We start from the raw sequence: 18,661 nt of genomic DNA, 5'->3' as shown, positions 1-18,661 counted from the left end.
TCGTGCAGGTACAGTACATTCTGCCGACATGCTTGCTTCAAGCACATGTCTTATACTACTGAAAAAGACCTTCAGAATGAGTGGTCAGTGTTTTCCCTGCATGGCGTCCAGGGCTTTTCCCTTGGAGTGTCCTACGCGGAGTTTCAGCCGCTCCACAAGAGACATCCTGGTGACCACAGGACTGTCTACATCCTCCATCACTTTGGAGCTACAAGGAGATGCAGGTCTGACTTCAGCAACAACACTTGGTGCACAAGCTGCCGATACATCTCTGGTATCATCAAATACAGATGCTTTTGTAACGCAGCTATCCTGGATGGAAACTGGCCTAGGCATTGGAGCCTTTCTCGATTGCAAAGAGTCTGAGTCATTACCAGCTTGTAGTGTCTTCTTTCTATCGTTGTCTGCTGTAGTCTTGCTTGAGTGAAGCCCTCCTCCCTTCATCTGCTTGGCTTTGCCTGCATTAACAGGCTGTGGCAGTTCAACAAACCCACTTGTGGCCTTGTTTCGCACTGGAGCGATTTCAGTCTCAACAGACTGCTTCTTTCTTACATTGTCTGCTGTAGTCTTGCTTGGATGAAGCCCTCCTCCCATCACTTGCTTGGTTTTGCCTGCAACAGGCTGTGGGAATTCAACAGGTCCATTTGTGGCCTTGTTTAGCACTGGAGTGATTTCAGTCTCAACCGACTGCTTCTTTCTAACATTGTCTTCTGTAGTCTTGCTTGAGTGAAACCCTTCCCCCTTCACTTGCTTGGTTTTTCCCACAACAGGCTGTGGGAATTCAACAGGGCCACTTGTGGCCTTATTTAGCACTGGAGCGATCTCAGTCTCAACCAACTGCTTTTTTCCAACATTATTTGCTGTAGCCTTGCTTGAGTGAAGCCCTTTTCCCTTCACCTGCTTGGTTTTTCCTACAACAGGCTGTGGGAATTCAACAGGGCCATTTGTGGCCTTGTTCAGCACTGGAGTGATGTCAGTCTCAACCGACTGCTTCTTTCTATCATTATCTGCTGTAGTCTTGCTTGAGTGAAGCCCTTCCCCCTTCACTTGCTTGGTTTTGCCTGAAACAGGCTGTGGCAGTTCAACAGGGCAGCCTGTGGCCTTGTTTAGCTCTGGAACAATTTCAGTCTCAACCGACTGCTTCTTCCTAACATTATCTGTGGTAGTCTTGCTTGAGTGAAGCCTTTTCTCCTTCACTTGCTTGGTTTTGCCTGCAACAGGCAGTGGGAATTCAAGAGGGCCACTTGTGGCCTTGTTCAGCACTGGAACAGTTATAGTCTCAACCGAATGCTCATCTCTAAAAACTTGTTCTAAACTTCCTTGGGGTTTTACAATTGGCCCACCTGTCCTGTCATTCTGTGCGAGCTTCTTGCGCCCGTCCTGGTTTGATGTCTCTTTGGATGCAGCTGTATGATCTGTGTTTAGAGTCATAGGCTGAAGCACATCCTTGAAGGATGATCTTTCCTCTACCCTAGGCTCCCTCCTCTTTCCTCTCAACTTTAACCTCTCCATGAGAGGCAACATCACAAGTGTTGAGGCCGGAGACTCCATGTCGTTTTGCGCGTTCAGATCTGGACCCATCATTGATATTTTGCCGTGTTTAGTTGTGTTACTTGACTGAGGTGTGTTAGTAGTGAAACTAGTATCTCCATCTGTGTTCGACATAAAGGAAAAATCATTTATCCCCAGGGAGAAATTTGGGTCTGTTTGGCTGAAGACAGGTGGGTGAGAATGTGGAACTTTTTCAGAAGACACAGCAAACTGTGATGTAACAACTGCATCCTCATTCAGTTTACCAGGCAAAGCCTTCTCCTTGCAGCCTCTTGTAGTTGATTTAGCAGACTCTCCCTGGTCTAGTGACAATGTATTACTATCACATTTGTCTAGCGATAACTTTGAGAAGTCAAGAGCTAGACTGTTATCGAGTACACAGGGTGCAGCAGGCCTTTTTGCTTGTTCTTCTTCTTGTGTGTCACCCTGCTGTTGAGAGTCTGTATCTGTCATCTCATCAGTGCACTTCTGTTTGGCCTTTGATTTTGCTCCTAGAATATATAAAAGAAGTTAATCAGTGTATTTAATCAGAGTTGTTATAGTTTTTCCATCTATCAATGCAGTATGACTAAAAGTTTGAAATTCATTGTTTGAATTACAAACCAGCCTGGTATGTTGACTTCATGGCTCCTATCATATAGCATTTGGGGGTGTCATAAGACACCTAGGTCTGTTTTTATTTTTATTTTTTTCGCCCTGTCGTTTCATTTTTTCTGAAAAAAAATCCGAGAACCTAAGTTGTGGCAACACAACTCCCCACCTTTCTTCCTGCTTTGTTTGAGAGCTTTCCTCTCCCTGAACTCCTGTACAAGCTGTGGGAAGGCTGATGAGAAGAGATCTTCTGGTTCTATGGTTGTAACATAACTCCCTTCTGTGATAACGTCGTCAGGCTTGTACCACTGCACCTCCAGACAGGGTACGCCGTTACGTGTGCGGGTTTTCACCACACTGAAACATGAGAGTGAAAAGTTAATGCATGCCTGTAGCTTCGGAACACACACACACCAAGGTCCACTTTTATCTAAAGGTCCAAAACTTTTCTTAATAAAAGTGGACTGATTTTTATCACCAGCAGGACTGGAATCCTATTTGTCTCTGATTTTTCCTTTGAAATCCTCTAAAAATGCAGGAAATGCCATTTCAGAAGGTGGAATTTAAAAAATTTTCCAGGGGAGCATGCCCCCAGACCCCCTAGGAAGCTCGTGCCTCCAGTGCTCACTAGTCCCTCAGACAGTAGGAAGAACCCCCCGAAACAAAATCCTGGCTATGGGTATGTAAACATTCAATCTAAGCATCCCCAGCTTGCATTTTTAGGTACAATAGGTAGAGAATGATTGAATGTTCATTATTAGAAGATACCTAACATCAGAGAATAGAGATTTTCTGAATCTACAGAATCTTTGATGTCAGGGCATCTTTCATTCAGTGTTCTGTAATATTGCAGAATGTCAAAATTTTGTTCTGCAATTCAGAAATACCTTCAGCAAATATACACTAAATCCTGATGTAAAAATTGTATGTTGGCAAACATTTTACATGCAATTTGACAAACATATGAGTCAGTTAAAAGTAAACACAAAAGTCTTAAACAATTGAACTCCTACTAGGCCTAGCCTGATTTTGCAAATATGCAGGCTGCTTATTTTTTTTGCAGACTGCAGGTGGGTATTTATAAAACTGGAGACAGTGGCCGCACCTGTGAGGTGACAGTGACAGTCTGTTCTCCTTCTGATCAGGACTCTGTTTGTGACACATCTCCCAGTAGGTGACGAGAGGCAGGACTTTCTCCAGGGTGTACTCTTCAGGCCACTCCAGTAACCTCAGGTTCAGATCCTATAAACAGTCAAAATCATTGCATGAAAGTTCATCTGTATTGGGGGTACAGTGTACTTAATAAAATTATGTGTTTTGTGTGATAAGCAAATGCTATAAATAAGTTTAATAAATTTGAATGGAAATGATTCTCACAAAAAGTTAATGACGTGAAAATTGGTGGTCTTCAAAGATTATTAATTATCTGCAAAAAAATGCTTTACTTATATACACAGGTCATACAATGTGGTACATACATTATTGAGGATGTGATGAAATGTAACTGAATGAAATATAATCTCTGACCTGCAATACAGGCATCCTTGGCCTCTTCCATTCCAACTTTAGGGAGGGACAGGTGTCTTTTGTGACCAGGAACTCGTTGATAATCTAGAAAAATGGCAAGCAGTGGTAAAAATCCTTTTTTTAAGTGTTATGTAATATTGCAGAATGTCAAACTTTTGTTCCGGAATTCAGAAATACTTTCTGACACACTTATAAGTCTTGATTAGATACATACTTTTGTATCAGGAAAAGCTGGATTTGTCAGTGCTTTTCTGTAAAATAAAGGAGAAGCAAACAATTGGGTGAAAAATATTAACTATAATTTTAGGACACACAAATAACATCATATGTTGGTCTTTGGAATGTTTCATCTTGTAGTGATTACACTTGTGCCGATTTTCCTGCAATAATGTTATTAAAAAATTGTGGTCTTTAGCTTATATAATATATGAAGTTAGAATAGATAAAAGAACAATGACCTGTGCAACCAAATTATAAACACACAACTCTATGCTACCTCTTAGGGTCCTTGACAAAGAGTTAACTACTTAACTACCATTACCTCATCACAGTAACTTCAATAGAAGTGTTCCTGGCCCTCTTCTGGCTTCCCTTTAGCTGACTGGTCATCCCACACTGAGCGTCTGTATGATCAGATGCTTCAGATCTCCACACTTTAAATCTGGAGGAGAGCAAAGAAATCTTACAATCTCTACCAACCTGACTTGACATCATTGAAACAGTAAATCTTGAATATTACCTAATGGAATTTCAAAGACAAATTGTGTATAATCTAGAGCTACAATTGAATTGAAAGAATAAAGATATAGACCCTGGTATGGTATTAGTATAGCCGGTATAACCGCCCCTTGTCATAACACACCAGCTTTGCAGGCACACGGCGCTGCTGCAGCTAACTTTGGACAGAAATTTTTTCCACCTTTTCATGTCATGTTGACTGATATGGGGTCAAGATAACTGGGGTCCATCTGTGTGCATGTGTATGTAGTGATTTTCCCACTTTCCCACAAGAACTTACCGCTCCAGTACGTTACAGGCGCCAAGAGCAGTCATGACTTTCACAGCGAGTTCTTTGCCCACACCAGGCACCCCTTTGGGACAGTAGTCACAGCCCAACAGCAGGGCCAGGCCTACCAACTTGTTACGATCCAACAGGAGCTTTTCCTCTATGTCTGTCATCTTGTAACAGTCAACATGAGGATCCTGAAAGACGTACAACAGTCAGAATGTCAACAGTCAGATTTGAAGCTGGCTTCAATGTCAAGTTCAATAGTTCCAAATCATTACCAATACTGCAGTTTGAAGTTCTTTTAACGACGGCATACGTGGAATATGTTGACAATGTTGACAATAAACATACACTAGTACATATTGGGATTGTGCATTTAATCTATTTACGTTACTGTTTTTATTTCACCCCCAACGGTATTGATTTTAGCTTGACTGTCTTCTTTATGGGCTTCTTATTAACTACTGGCATCTGAAAGGGATGAAGTCTAACATATCTTCTTCAAATCTTAAGACATTTTACACTACTAGTAGTAGTCAGTGTTGCTTTGCTGACTGCCTGTTCAAGATGTGATGAAAAAGTTCAACTTCTGGAATTCATTGTCGAGTGGCAGATCCCTAAGAAGAAGAAGAAGAAGATCCTTAAATAACCGCCCACCTTTTTGTCCAAGGTGAGGTTCCTGTAGACAGTCCTGGCACCGTACAGGAAGGCATCCCCGTCATCAGTCAGACATCCATCCACCAACTTACCACACAGAAGAGTTGCTTTATATACATGTGGTTTGTTCCAATTTTATCATTGTATCATTTGTGTGTAGCTAATTTTGTGACAGTGATCTGTTTTATCAGTTTTATACATTGTTGCCTAAGTCAGTTCATAACTAGAAAGTTAACATAATGCATATGTTTTCCTATATATGCATGTGTCTGCTCTGTTGATTCTTACTCAAACACATTCACATATATGGTGACAGGTGTCTAAATCCTTCCTACTATAAAATTGCAACATTATGCAACCCAACACCAGTTACCATGGTGACAGGCAGTCTGGTTCAGGTGACATTGACCAGGTCAGTGTTTGGAATGGAAGAGCAAAAACCATATATGTTTTCCTTTGGTAAACAATTATGAACTCTACTGTTAAATGGTGACTTGAAATTTCAATGGTGACAAAGTTTGAAAGAATGTCTCAACTCACATTCTCCCTGTTCAGTAGTGCACAGAAGGCCTCGGCCTCTCCTTTGCTCTGCACATGGGGGATTCCCAGTCCATCCAGCAGGAGGAGACACTGGAAGTAGATAAGTAGATATCTTCTGAAAAATATGTCTATATATCTACGTATACTCTTCTAAATATGTTAAGTTTTTGTATATATGCAAAAGTTTAACGCCAGAGGCTTATGCCTCAAGCACGGTCATACAATGTACATATATAGGGTTCAGCTTTTTAGTTTTAGTCATTATTTGAACTTCATTGACACTACTTCTTTCTAAAAAGAATCTTTTCTGTGTCGGTATACTAGTAGCCAGTATAACCGCCCTTTGGTGTAACACACCAGCTTTGCAGGCATGCGGCACGACAGCAGCTAGCTGTATCACACTGAACAATTTGTTACACTCAATCTTTCTGTACCTCTTTCAGTACAGCCTTGAAGTGAGATCTCTTCAATTTCTTTGGTTTTCCCAGGCCTTTCCTCTGTCCGTCTGTACCGGCCCTGCTGCCCCCAAACCGATCCTGGCTGCGTTTCATCATGGTTTCATACTTCAGCTCTGGAGGATCACCGTCCACCACAAATATCAAGCTGACGCCCATTCTGGTCAGATGAGACACTCGGAAGAAAAGGTTCCTGAAAATAAACAAGAGGGACAATTGTGTTGAGCAACAATTAACTTGATATGATTCAGAGTTGTTGTTTTTTTTCATGTTTACAGAAGGAAAGCATATGGTTTTTGCTCTGTTTCCTCTTCTTCTCCAAACCAAAAAGGTCAATGACCTGAACCAGACGTTAGGTTTCTTTATGTTGCAATTTCATAGCAGGAGGGATTTAGACTGCAGACTGTTACCAAATCTGACCACTCCTTTCCTGCCACCACTCTTACTGCATTAGAATACCTACAGACACACAAGCAAACACACACACACGGGGGTAAAAAAAATTATCAGATCAAAAATTCTGCAAACCTGAGATGCGGCCTGGTGACCACACCAGTCATAGCCTTCATGGCAGTGGCCTCACACACCCACATACTCAGGTCCACCGCCAGGGTCTGCCCTTGTAGGGCCTCCAGCGGGCAGTGGGTCTTCACGGGGGCAAGGATCGTCCAAAGCTGCTGAACCCCCATGGCTGAAAAAAAATTATTATGTGTTGTCGACGCAAGAAAATTATTTATTCAGAAATCTTTCAAATTGGGCTGTTAAAAAAAATTGGAGGTGGGTTGAAGAGCTTGGATTTTCTACTTTCTGACTCCCTTTATCAGAGGGCCTTGACGAATAATTCAATTTGACCCCCTTTCATTTCATTTGCCCCTTAAAAATTTCATCCAAGTGACTTGACAACAACAACTTGACCCCCTATTCATCCAAATCCAGGGTTTTCTTCTGGTAAACCCCCCTCAATCCAAATCCAACAAAATCCACATCCACTAACCCCCTTATTAAAATCCGACCTCTTCAACCCCCCCTCCTCAGTTAGTATTTTTTTGAACGGCCCATTTTCAGAAATCTTCCAAGTTTCATAACGTCGCTGACCGTTTGAATCTGTTGTTGTTTACGCAATGTGGTAATAAACAGCACTCATAATTTACCTACAAGACAAAGGATAACTTAATGTAGTCATATAGTGCTGTTTAACCTTATTATTTACTTGTTTACGGGTTACTTACCTCCTAAAGTTGTTTACCTCCTACAGTAGTAGACGGGACGAAATCAAAATTCCCGGAAACCCAGCATGCAGTGCGCACCTTTGGTCTCCCATAGCAGTTTGTCCCCAGTATGCAGTGACGTCAGACCGTAACTTGGGCAGTATGCAACTGAAATGTTATGGCTTTTAATTTTGATTTTAATGCACGCATGTTTTAGAACCGTGATGTAACGCCTTTCGGCGTAACACACCAGCTTCGCAGGCACGCGGCGCGGCGGCAGCTGGCTACATTACCCCGATGGACTTGTTACACCTAACCCTTGAACATCTAAATCTAGGCATTGTTTAAGGCTATCTAATGATATTATACCCCTACTGTACTTGGTGACAGCGAGTTCCACTCTGCGATAGTTCTAGGAAAGAATGAATTCTTCAACACCTCAATCCTTAGTTGATAACTCTGGTACTTGAAGGCATGGCTATTATAATGATAATGTTATACGTTTAATATTAAGATTGATAACTTTTATGACTTTTATGTAACTTAACATTACGTCCGTAATCTTTTAACGTAGCCTACACTGCACTGAAAATGTTAGTTACGGTGCGACAGGTGTCTGTGGCCAATTGTTTTCTTCGTGGCTCAGACGTCACAGGTCAAAGTTCACAAACTTGTGGCAAGTAGTCCTGAGCAGAGTGTTCTACGTTGTCCGAGCAGTACTCCGTACTCCAAGCATTATGGCAGGTAAGGCGTCGTTTACCAGTGGAAACACTTTTCGAAAGGCTCTCTCTAGACTACTGTTTGTTGAATCACGGTCAAGCTTCACTGTGTGACTTGCACAAAATGCCAAACTTGTGTCACTGTGGCTAGTACGAACTGAATGTGCTGTAGTGGGCGTGGCGTTACTGACTACTGAGGGGGAATCAACAAAGACTACAGTATGGCCCTCAGACAGTCCATGCAGTTATGTGAAACATGAACTCAGGAGAACGATGTTAAAATATCACATTAAAATTAAACATAATGTCCTTGGGCAGACGAACGTGAACAACGTGACCCGGAAGTATTTAAGTTTTAAACTTTAATCCATCGAGCGATCGCTTCTGTTTGGGCCGTTTGGACGATTTATTGTTTTAAGCTACGTCGGGGGGAAATACTAATATTGTGTCTTAGGGTTATCGATCTAGAATAAGCTATTAAGTGAAGTTCACATTTGGATCTTTATATGATACACTTTTAGTTCCATTCTATAAGAGATCTTCATTTGTGTTTCATGCAGTATCAGTCCTAATCAACTTTTCGACATTCCAAAGGTCAGCATTCTTTAAGTGCGGTTCCGTGTGTGCGCATAGTCACTACACTGATATTATCTGTAGTGGCATCGTGTTGACATCAGACCAAGGACATTCTACAAACGTCAATTCTACAAATGTCATTGATCAGACTTAAAGATCAGATCTCTCGAGATCATCCCAGGAAGGATGCCTACTAAAGTCTATCGTACGTGTTGATAGCCATACAAACATGTACATATCATTGATTACGATAATGTAAACAGTGGAAGGCACATCAGGCCGTGCAGAGAGTGAATTCCCGGCTAAACTTGTAACAGGTGTGTCCCAAGGAGATCGCCACCGTCTCTAGTTTAAACAGGAGAGCCCTCGGCCGAGGTCGACTGTCATGGGCCTCACGGAGTCGTCTTCAGTACACCCGCCCACCAAGGCCAATATATAAAAATTCATATTTCTTATGAAACTTCACAAATCATGTATCATTAGTAGTTCTATATCTGTATCTGTATCGGTATAGCCGGTATAACCGCCCTTCGGCGTAACACACCAGCTTCGCAGGCACGCGGCGCGGCGGCAGCTAGCTATATCACACCGACGACTTGTTACACTTAATCTTTGCACATTTGATTGCAGGAGTTGTTTAAAGCTTTCTAGTGATGATGCCCCAAATGTGCTCGTACATCTATGACTGCTCAAGAAGCGAGAAGAAGTTGAACATGTTATAAATAGTAGATCACATTAAGTGTAATTGCTGTATCATTTTCCTTGTCTATTCATGTCCTGCACTTAGCTTGTTAGAGCACAAACGTACAATAAAGGTCTTTCATTCAATAAGCACATGCTGTGAAATTAGGGGCTATGCAAGTTCGGAAAGATCGGTTAGGCTGTCATTAGATCTGGAAAACACAATGTCTTGCCCTTGGGATGTTTACGTGAGTCATGCTAAGCCATGCATGGTAAAGCGGGGTCAAGGCTAGGGTAACCTGTCGGACTACTCTACATCTTGTCACAGTATGTAACCTTATAGTTCCGGACAGTTACTGATCTCTTGGTCGCCTCATCTATAATGCTATATCATTGACCAATCCATATTTTGCTTTATTCCTTTACTTTGGTCAGCTTTGTACCACCCATCCCCCCACATAACTTTTAACCTCTATCTTCAATCTAAAACTTCACTTCCTCCGTTCTTATTGTATCTGTATCTGTATCTGTATCTGTACGTCTCCAGATCTGAAGGCAGTAATTGAAGCACAGAACAAGAGGTTTATGGACTTCTACAAGGCTAACGACATGAAAGGTCTGGCTAGCCTGTACACAGAGGACTGCAAGCTCATGCCGACAGGCAGTGACACCATGCATGGCCGAGACGGTGAGGACTGTGTCAAATTATGGAACTATTGATGGCTGCTAGCTGCACTCTGAGAAGCTGTAATCATGAGAAAACTATGAAAATTAGAAGAATAGAATAAATTGTTCTTTTTCTGTCTTTCTGAACGTTCTTGTCCGTGTGTGCGTGTTTGTGTGTGTGCGTGTTTGTGTAGGTGTGTTTGTGAATGCGCGAACGTAACGTTTGTACGTTTGCGTGCGTGTGCTCTGATGATCGCATACGTACGTATACCGAGAGGGCCATCAAATTAACAACATGATTTTATTCTCTTGCTAACTGCAGGCCCAGAGAAGGCGTTTTCTGGCGCCTGGGCCGGCGGTGTGAAGGCGGTGGAGTTGAAAGTAGAGGAAGTCGGACCGATGGGTAGCGACGTCATCTACGAGCGGAGCACCTACACCATGAAGACAGAGGACGGCACTGTGGCTGACGAGGGCAAGTAAGTAACATGTTTTATATCCTTGCTGTGTATCTGACCAGTTAGATCATACTGAGTGGATACAATAACTATACATGAGATAGAAATATCATAGACTTTCTGAAATTGTGGTTACGTTGAAAATATCGACTTTTCTTCTTGATGTTTTACAGGTACATCGTGATTTGGAAGAAAGTTGATGGAGAGTGGTTCATGCACATCGACATCTTTAACTCAAGCAAAGCCTGAAGATTCTACATCTACAGTCGCATAAAAAGGAGATAGAAGATGGTCAAAACATATCGCGTATATCTAATCGGGAATCTTATAGAATAGCACAGAATTGTTTGTCAACGTACCAAGTACCGGTCTTGCTTAGACATCTTGATTCATCTATTGCTTCAATAAATGGTGTTATACCATTTAGGTTACGATTCTGGCTTCATTTCACAACATAAGAAAGAAAATGCAGTAAAATACAGTGGTATGTGAGACTATATCTACGTCTAGCATTATACTATATTCTACAACATGCATGGTACTAGTTTTACTGGGTTTGACTTCTTTTTAGGCAGTGGAAGACGAATTTACCCACTTCTTCTATAATATGTGGGTTCTTTGATTTTAGTAGTAAAAATGTTTTTTTTTGTGGTAGGGAACGGTGGGGAAGTAAGGGGGCATTTTGGACACGACCATTTCAGCCCCCTAAACACGATTGATTCACTGAATGACGAAACTGTACCGTCTAAAACTGTATAATCCGTGAAGCAAATACTTTACACTGTCCTAAGATCCTGTCACACAGCAGATGCTTTAAGAGAAATGTTTTAAGTTCAACATTATGATATTAATGTGCAAAAAATATTAACTTTATGACTTAAATGTATATAGCTTTATTGTCATGACTTGATGATATATAATTTTACATTTCGTCCGTAGCCCCTTAACGTACGCTACACCGACAATGTTAGTTACAGTGGGACAGGTGTCTTTAATTAAAGCCACTTGTTCTGTTTGAACAAACCTCGAAGTGCAGACGTCACAGGTCCAAGTTCACAAACTTTTGGCAAGTAGCCGTGAGCAGATTGTTCCACGTTGTCAGCAGTACTCCGTTTACTCCAAACATTATGGCAGGTAAGGCGTCGTTTATCTGTGAAAACACTGTTGGAAGACTCTATCTTGACTCTTTTACGGTCAAGCTCAATGTGACTTGCACGAAATTGCCGCACTAGTGCCTACTAGTGGTTACTACTGACTATAGCCAGTACAGTGGGCGTGGAAGTGGGGAGGCAATCAACAAAGACAGTGGTTTTAAACGCATCATGGGCACGACGTGTGTGGCAACAGTGTGCTCTGCCGCATGCAGTTATGTGTTAAACATTAACTCAGGAGAACTGGGTTAAGAGGGGCAGACCAAGTCCTTGAGCAAACGAACTTGAACGTGACCCGGAAGTATTAAACGTGTATATAACCCATCGCTTCTTCTATTTAGGCCTTTCGGACGATTTAAGCTACGTCGGGGTGAAATTGTGTCAAAGGGTATACTCATCGATCTAGAAGAAGTTTGGATCTGTATTTAACACAGTTTTAGTTCAATTGTCTTTAGACTTGTATCAGTCCTAAACGACATTTTGACATTCCAAAGTTCAGCATTCTTAGTGCGTTTTCGGAACCTCCTTGGTGCATCACTGTGGGTACGGGGAGTGTTATCTGCCCACCAAGGCCAATAAGCACATGCTGAGGGATTTTGTTGGTCCGATACAATTAGAAAGACCGGTTGGACTCATTAAATTATGATTATTTGTATGTCTTGCCCGTGGGATGTTTACTTGAGTCATCAGGCTAAGCTATGCATGGTAAAGCGGGGTCAAGGCTAGTGTAACTCTACAACTTGTCACAGTACTAAACTTTATAGACCCGGGGAACTACCGATCGCTTGGTCGCCTCATCTATAATGCTATATCCTTGACCATGTTCCAATCCATTATTTACTTTATTTATTTCTGAAGTTTACTTTGCCCCCCACACACACACACACATGAAAATGAAAGACAACATTCATCAGTTAACGTTAATTGATAGTTTTAACTTCTATCTCCGTCAGTCAACGGAAATCGTAATACGACCTCGAGGGCCAATACTGAGAACTAGATCTAGTACTTCACTATATATCTCCGATCTTATTGTATCCTACGTGTAAACCTCGTCTCCAGATCTGAAGTCTGTGACAAAAGCAAAGAACCAGAAGTTTATGGCCCTCTACAAGGCTAACGACATGAAAGGTCTGGCTAAGCTGTACACGGAGGACTGCAAGCTCATGCCGCCTGGGAGTGACACCCTACATGGCCGAGACGGTGAGGATTGTGTCAAATTATTAGCTATTGATGACTACTAGCTGCAGTCGGGTGTACTGAGAATACTATATTTATCAAAATTAAAGAACAGAATACATGTCTCTTTCTGTCTCTATCCTTGTCGTATGTGTGTGTTTACGTGTGTGTGTGTGTGTGTGTGTGTGTGTGTGTGTGTGTGTGTGTGTGTGTGTGTGTGCGCGTGTGTGTGTGTGTATGTGCGCGCATTTGCACGTTTGCGTGCGTGTGAGATTTGATGATCGCATATATACGTATACGGCGGAATGCCATCAAATTAAAAAGATGTATTTCCTAAATGCAGGGGCAGAGAAGGCGTTTACTGGCGCCTGGGCCGGCGGCGTGCGGGATGTGGAGTCAAAAACAGAGGAAGTCGGACCGATGGGTAGTGACGTCTTCTACGAACGGGGAACCAGTATAATGAAGACAGAGGACGGCACTGTGGCTGACGAGGGCAAGTAAGTCAGCGTATTTTATGCTCGCTGCACGTATATGCATCTGACCAGTTATAATCTTTCATACTGAGTGGATAGAACAACTGTAAATGAGATGTTATATACAGACTTTCTGAAATTGTAGTTATGTGGAAAGTATCGACTTTTCTTCTTGATGTTTCACAGGTACATCGTGATTTGGAAGAAAGTTGATGGAGAGTGGTTCATGCACATCGACATCTTTAACTCAAGCAAAGCCTGAAGATTCTACATCTACAGTCGCAAAAAAAGAAGAAGACTTAACATATGGTCACGGATGAACATAACATCAAGAACATGTAATCGGAAATCTTAATAGAATAGCACAGAATTTTTGTTAACACATTAAATAGCAGTCTTGCTTGGACACCCATATTGATTGATTATTTGTTACGTACGATAAAGACGTCATGCCAATTAAGTTTGTGGTTCTACCTTAATTTTATTGACATGTTATACTCTATTAGTATCACAACGGACAACGGAAATACCCAATCATAAAAAAAATGTTAAGGGGTCATTATTTTATAATCCATAAGATTCTAACACAAATGCTATTGTTTTTACATACATATTCAAGAAAAATGGTTTAAGCTGAACGCTATGAAAAAAAGAGATTAATGTTATAATTTTAACCTTATGATTTGAAATGTTATAACCTAAATGCACGTTTTATAACATTACTGTTAAGACTTGTATGATATACGTCAGAAACCCTTTTAACGTAGCCTACACTGGAAATATTAGTGACGATGCGACAGGTACTTTTTAAAGTTCCTATTGGAACCAAAGTAAACTCACGCCCCGAGGTTCAGACGTCAAAGGTAAAGAGGTCAAAGCTACACATCTTGTTCGACAAGTAGTCGTCAGAAGATTGTTACACGTCGTCGCTGGCACTGCAACGAATATACCCAGCATTATGGAAGGTAAGGAGTCGTTTACAAAGAATATTAAAAGGTCATTTCGTGACTACTGGGCCTTGAACTTTGTATACTGTCAAGCTCAATGCGACTTGAACGAAGGGCCAGTACGCTTTTTAGAAGAGTATCGCATAGCTGGTAAATCTACTGGGTGTGACTCCATTATAAACATGAGGGCCCTCAGGCGCTTTTATATCATGCGAGGTAGAATCTGACTCTACATGGGAACTGACGTCACACCCAGTACTTGTCTATCGTGGCCATCTCGGATCCGTTGTCAGTACTGGGAGGGTTGTCCGCCCACCAAGGCCAATAAGCACATGCTGTGGAATTCTGTTGGTCTATACAATTAAGAAAGATCGGTTGGACTGTCATTAAATTATGGTTATTAGTATGCAGTCTTGCTATTTAAGTCATGCATAGTAAAGCGGGGTCAAGGGTAGTGTAACTCTACAACTTGTCACAGTACGAAACTTTATAGGTCCGGGCAACTACCGATCGCTTGGTCACCTCATCTACAGTGTTCTATCCGTGACCAATCCATTATGTGCTTTATTCATTTCTGAAGTTTGCCCCCCCCCACACACACACACATGAAAATGAAAGACAACATTCATCCGTTAACGTTAATTGATAGTTTTAACCTCTGTCTCCGTCAGTCAACGGAAACCGTAATATACGCGAGGGCCAATACTGAGAACTAGATGTAGTACTTCACTATCTCCGATCTTATTGTATCTGTACGTGTAAACCTCGTCTCCAGATGTGGATCTGAAGACTCTGAAGAAAGAGATACAAGCAAGGAACCAGAAGTTTACGGCCCTCTACAAGGCTAACGACATGAAAGGTCTGGCTAAGCTGTACACGGAGAACTGCAAGGTCATGCCGCCTGGAAGTGACACTGAGTACGGCCGAGACGGTGAGGATTATGTATGTCAAGTTATTGAGCTAGCTTCACCCTGGTGTAATGAGAATACTATAAATTATATATCAAATTAGAAGAACAGAATACATGTTTCTTTCTGTCTCTCTGTCCTTGTCGTATGTGTGTGTGTACGTGTGTGTACTTGTAGGTGTCTTTGCGTATACGCGCGCATTTGCACGTTTGCGTGCGTGTGTGCTTTGATATAATCACATACATACGTATACGGCGGAGCGCCAACAGCAGGATGTATTTCCTAACTGCAGGGGTAGAGAAGGCGTATTCTGGTACCTGGGCCGGTGGTGTGCGGGATGTGGAGTCAAAAACAGAGGAAGTCGGACCGATGGGTAGTGACGTCTTCTACGAACGGGGCACCGGCACCATAAAGACAGAGGACGGCACTGTGGCTGACGAGGGCAAGTAAGTAACATGTTTTATATCCTTAATGTGCATCTGACCAGTTAGATCATACTGAGTGGATACAATAACTATACATGAGAATGAAATATCATAGACTTTCTGAAATTGTGGTTACGTTGAAAATATCACCTTTTCTTCTTGATGTTTTACAGGTACGTCCTGATTTGGAAGAAAGTTGATGGAGAGTGGTTCATACACATCGACATCTTTAACTCAAACAAAGCCTGAAGATTCTACATCTACAGTCACAAAAAAAGAAGAAGACTTAACGTATGGTCACGGATGAACATAACAGAACATGTAATCAGAAATCTTATAGAATAGCACAGAATTTTTTGTTAACACATTAAATAGCAGTCTTGCTTGGACACCCATATTGATTGATTATTTGTTACGTACGATAACAATTACGTTTGTGGTTCTACCTTAATTTTATTGACATGTTATACTCTATTTGTATCACAACACGATTTGCGGACAACGGAAATACCCAATCATAAAAAAATGTCAAGGGGTCATTATTTTATCATCCATAAGATTCTATCACAAATGCTATTGTTTTTTACATTATGTTACATATTCAAGAAAAATGGTTTAAGCTGAACGCTATGAAAAAAAAGAGATTAATGTTATAATTTTAACCTTATGATTTGAAATGTTATAACCTAAATGCACGTTTTATAACATTACTGTTAAGACGGGATATAGAAAGTTTATTGCAAATACGTGCCCGAGGGCTAATTGCAGTTACAAACAGCATAAGACAGAAAATACAATGGTATGTGGGACTATATCTACGTCTAGCATAATACTATATTCTACAACATACATGGTACTAGAAACCCTTTAAACGTAGCCTACACTGACAACATTAGTGACGATGCGACAGGTACTTTTTACAGTTACTATTTGCACCAAAGTAAACTCACGCCCCGAGGTTCAGACGTCAAAGGTAAAGAGGTCAAAGCTACACATCTTGTTCGACAAGTAGTCGTCAGAAGATTGTTACATGTCGTCGCTGGCACTGCAACGAATATACCCATCATTATGGCAGGTAAGGCGTCGTTTATCTGTACAAAGAATATTAAAAGAACATTTCGTGACTGCTGGGCCTTGAACTTTGTATACTGTCAAGCCCAATGCGACTTGCACGAAGTGGTAGTACTCGTTTTAAGAGTATCGTATAGCTAGTAATCTACTGGGTGTGTCTCCATTATAAACATGAGGGCCCTCAGGCGCTTTTATATCATGCGAGGTAGAATCTGACTCTACATGGGTACTGGGGTCACACCCAGTACTTGTCTATCGTGGCCATCTCGGATCCGTTGTCAGTACTGGGAGTGTTGTCCGCCCACCAAGGCCAATAAGCACATGCTGTGGAATTCTGTCGGTCTATACAATTAGAAAGATCGGCTGGACTGTCATTAAATTATGGTTATTAGTATGCAGTCTTGCTAACTCATGCATGGTAAAGCGGGGTCAAGGCTAGTGTAACTCTACAACTTGTCACAGTACTAAACTTTATAGGTTCGGACAACTACCGATCGCTTGGTCGCCTCATGTATAGTGTTCTATCCGTGACCAATCCATTATGTGCTTTATTCATTTCTGAAGTTTACTCCCCCCCCACCACACACATGAAAATGAAAGACAACATTCATCCGTTAACGTTAATTGATAGTTTTGACTTCTGTATCCGTCAGTCAACGGAAATCGTAATACGAGGGCTAATACTGAGAACTAGATCTAGTACTTCTCTACATCAGATCAAGGACCAGATCTTATTGTATCTGTACGTGTAAACCTCGTCTCCAGATGTGGATCTGAAGACTCTGAAGAAAGAAATAGAAGCAAGGAACCAAACGTTCATGGCCCTCTACAAGGCGAAGGACATGAAAGGTCTGGCTACTAAGCTGTATACGGAGGACTGCAAGGTCATGGCGCCTGGCAGTGACACTGAGAACAAACGAGACGGTAAGAATTATGTATGTCAAGTTATGGAGCTAGCTGCACCCTAGAAGAACGGAATAGGTCTCTCTATCCTAGTGTGTGTGTGTGTGTGTGTGTGTGTGTGTGTGTGTGTGTGTGTGTGTGTGTGTGTGTGTGCGCGTGTCTTTTGCGTGCGTGTGTGATTTGATGATCGCTTTAATACATGTACATGTACATGTACGTATGCCCGGAGTGCCATCAAATTAACAAGACGTCTTTTGCTAACGACAGGGGCAGAGAAGGCGTTTATTGGCGCCTGGGCCGGCGGCGTGCGGGCGGTGGAGTTAAAAACAGATGAAGTCGGCCCTATGGGTAGTGACGTCGTCTACGAACGGGGCACCAGTACAATGAAGGCAGAAGACGGCACTGTGGCTGACGAGGGCAAGTAAGTAACATGTTTTATATCCTCGCTGTGTATCTGACCAGTTATTCTTTCATACTGAGTGGATAGAACAACTACACATGAGATGTTATGTAGAGACTTTCTGAAATTGTAGTTATGTTGAAAATTTCGACTTTTCTTCTTGATGTTTCACAGGTACATCGTGATTTGGAAGAAAGTTGATGGAGAATGGTTCATGCACATCGACATCTTTAACTCAAGCCTGCCGATTCATCACCAACAGTCACAAAAAAGGAGCTAGAACATGGTCACGGAAAACATAAAATTGCGAATATCTAATGGGAAATCTTATAGAATAGCACAGAATTGTTTGTCAACGTACCACGTACCGGTCTAGCTTATCAATATTGAGTCATCCATTGCTTCAATAAATGGTGTTATACCATCTAGGTTTACGATTCTGGCTTAGTTGTTATTGACACGGCCCTTTCTAACAACCAGAAATATTATACAGAATTATCCTTGTCTAAGTCTTGCTGAGGCATCAATAATTTTGATTGAGTTTCCGCTACAATAAACTGCGTTACGCC

The 18,661-nt window shown here is 41.6% G+C and overlaps 2 protein-coding genes across 2 annotated transcripts; one reads left to right on the top strand and one right to left on the bottom strand.

Annotated features, from left to right (window-relative positions):
• Nucleotides 1–84: 84 nt before the first annotated feature.
• LOC109484981 (flap endonuclease GEN homolog 1-like) lies at nt 85–7,641 on the bottom strand. Its single transcript, XM_019788353.1, has 12 exons — nt 7,560–7,641; nt 6,859–7,021; nt 6,310–6,523; nt 5,876–5,965; nt 5,336–5,422; nt 4,688–4,872; nt 4,211–4,330; nt 3,884–3,920; nt 3,670–3,753; nt 3,248–3,384; nt 2,312–2,499; nt 85–2,042 (listed from the first exon to the last, which is right to left on the bottom strand). Exons 2-12 carry the CDS (start codon nt 7,017–7,019, stop codon nt 85–87), a joined length of 3,261 nt encoding a protein of 1,086 aa, XP_019643912.1. The 5' UTR covers nt 7,020–7,021; nt 7,560–7,641.
• A 536-nt stretch (nt 7,642–8,177) lies between these two features.
• On the top strand, nt 8,178–18,372 carry LOC109484980. Its single transcript, XM_019788352.1, has 12 exons — nt 8,178–8,282; nt 10,062–10,202; nt 10,503–10,656; nt 10,809–10,873; nt 12,849–12,989; nt 13,309–13,462; nt 14,252–14,403; nt 15,161–15,316; nt 15,586–15,722; nt 17,569–17,713; nt 17,960–18,113; nt 18,267–18,372. The coding sequence occupies exons 1-12, from the start codon at nt 8,276–8,278 to the stop codon at nt 18,370–18,372; spliced, it is 1,512 nt and encodes a 503-aa protein (XP_019643911.1). The 5' UTR covers nt 8,178–8,275.
• The last annotated feature ends 289 nt before the right edge of the window (nt 18,373–18,661 follow it).

The sequence above is a fragment of the Branchiostoma belcheri genome, unplaced genomic scaffold (assembly GCF_001625305.1).
Source record: "Branchiostoma belcheri isolate BF01 breed outbred unplaced genomic scaffold, Haploidv18h27 scaffold72, whole genome shotgun sequence".
NCBI lineage: Eukaryota > Metazoa > Chordata > Leptocardii > Amphioxiformes > Branchiostomatidae > Branchiostoma > Branchiostoma belcheri.
Note: the sequence above shows the minus strand (reverse complement) of the source record. Positions and strands in the feature narration are given on the sequence as shown.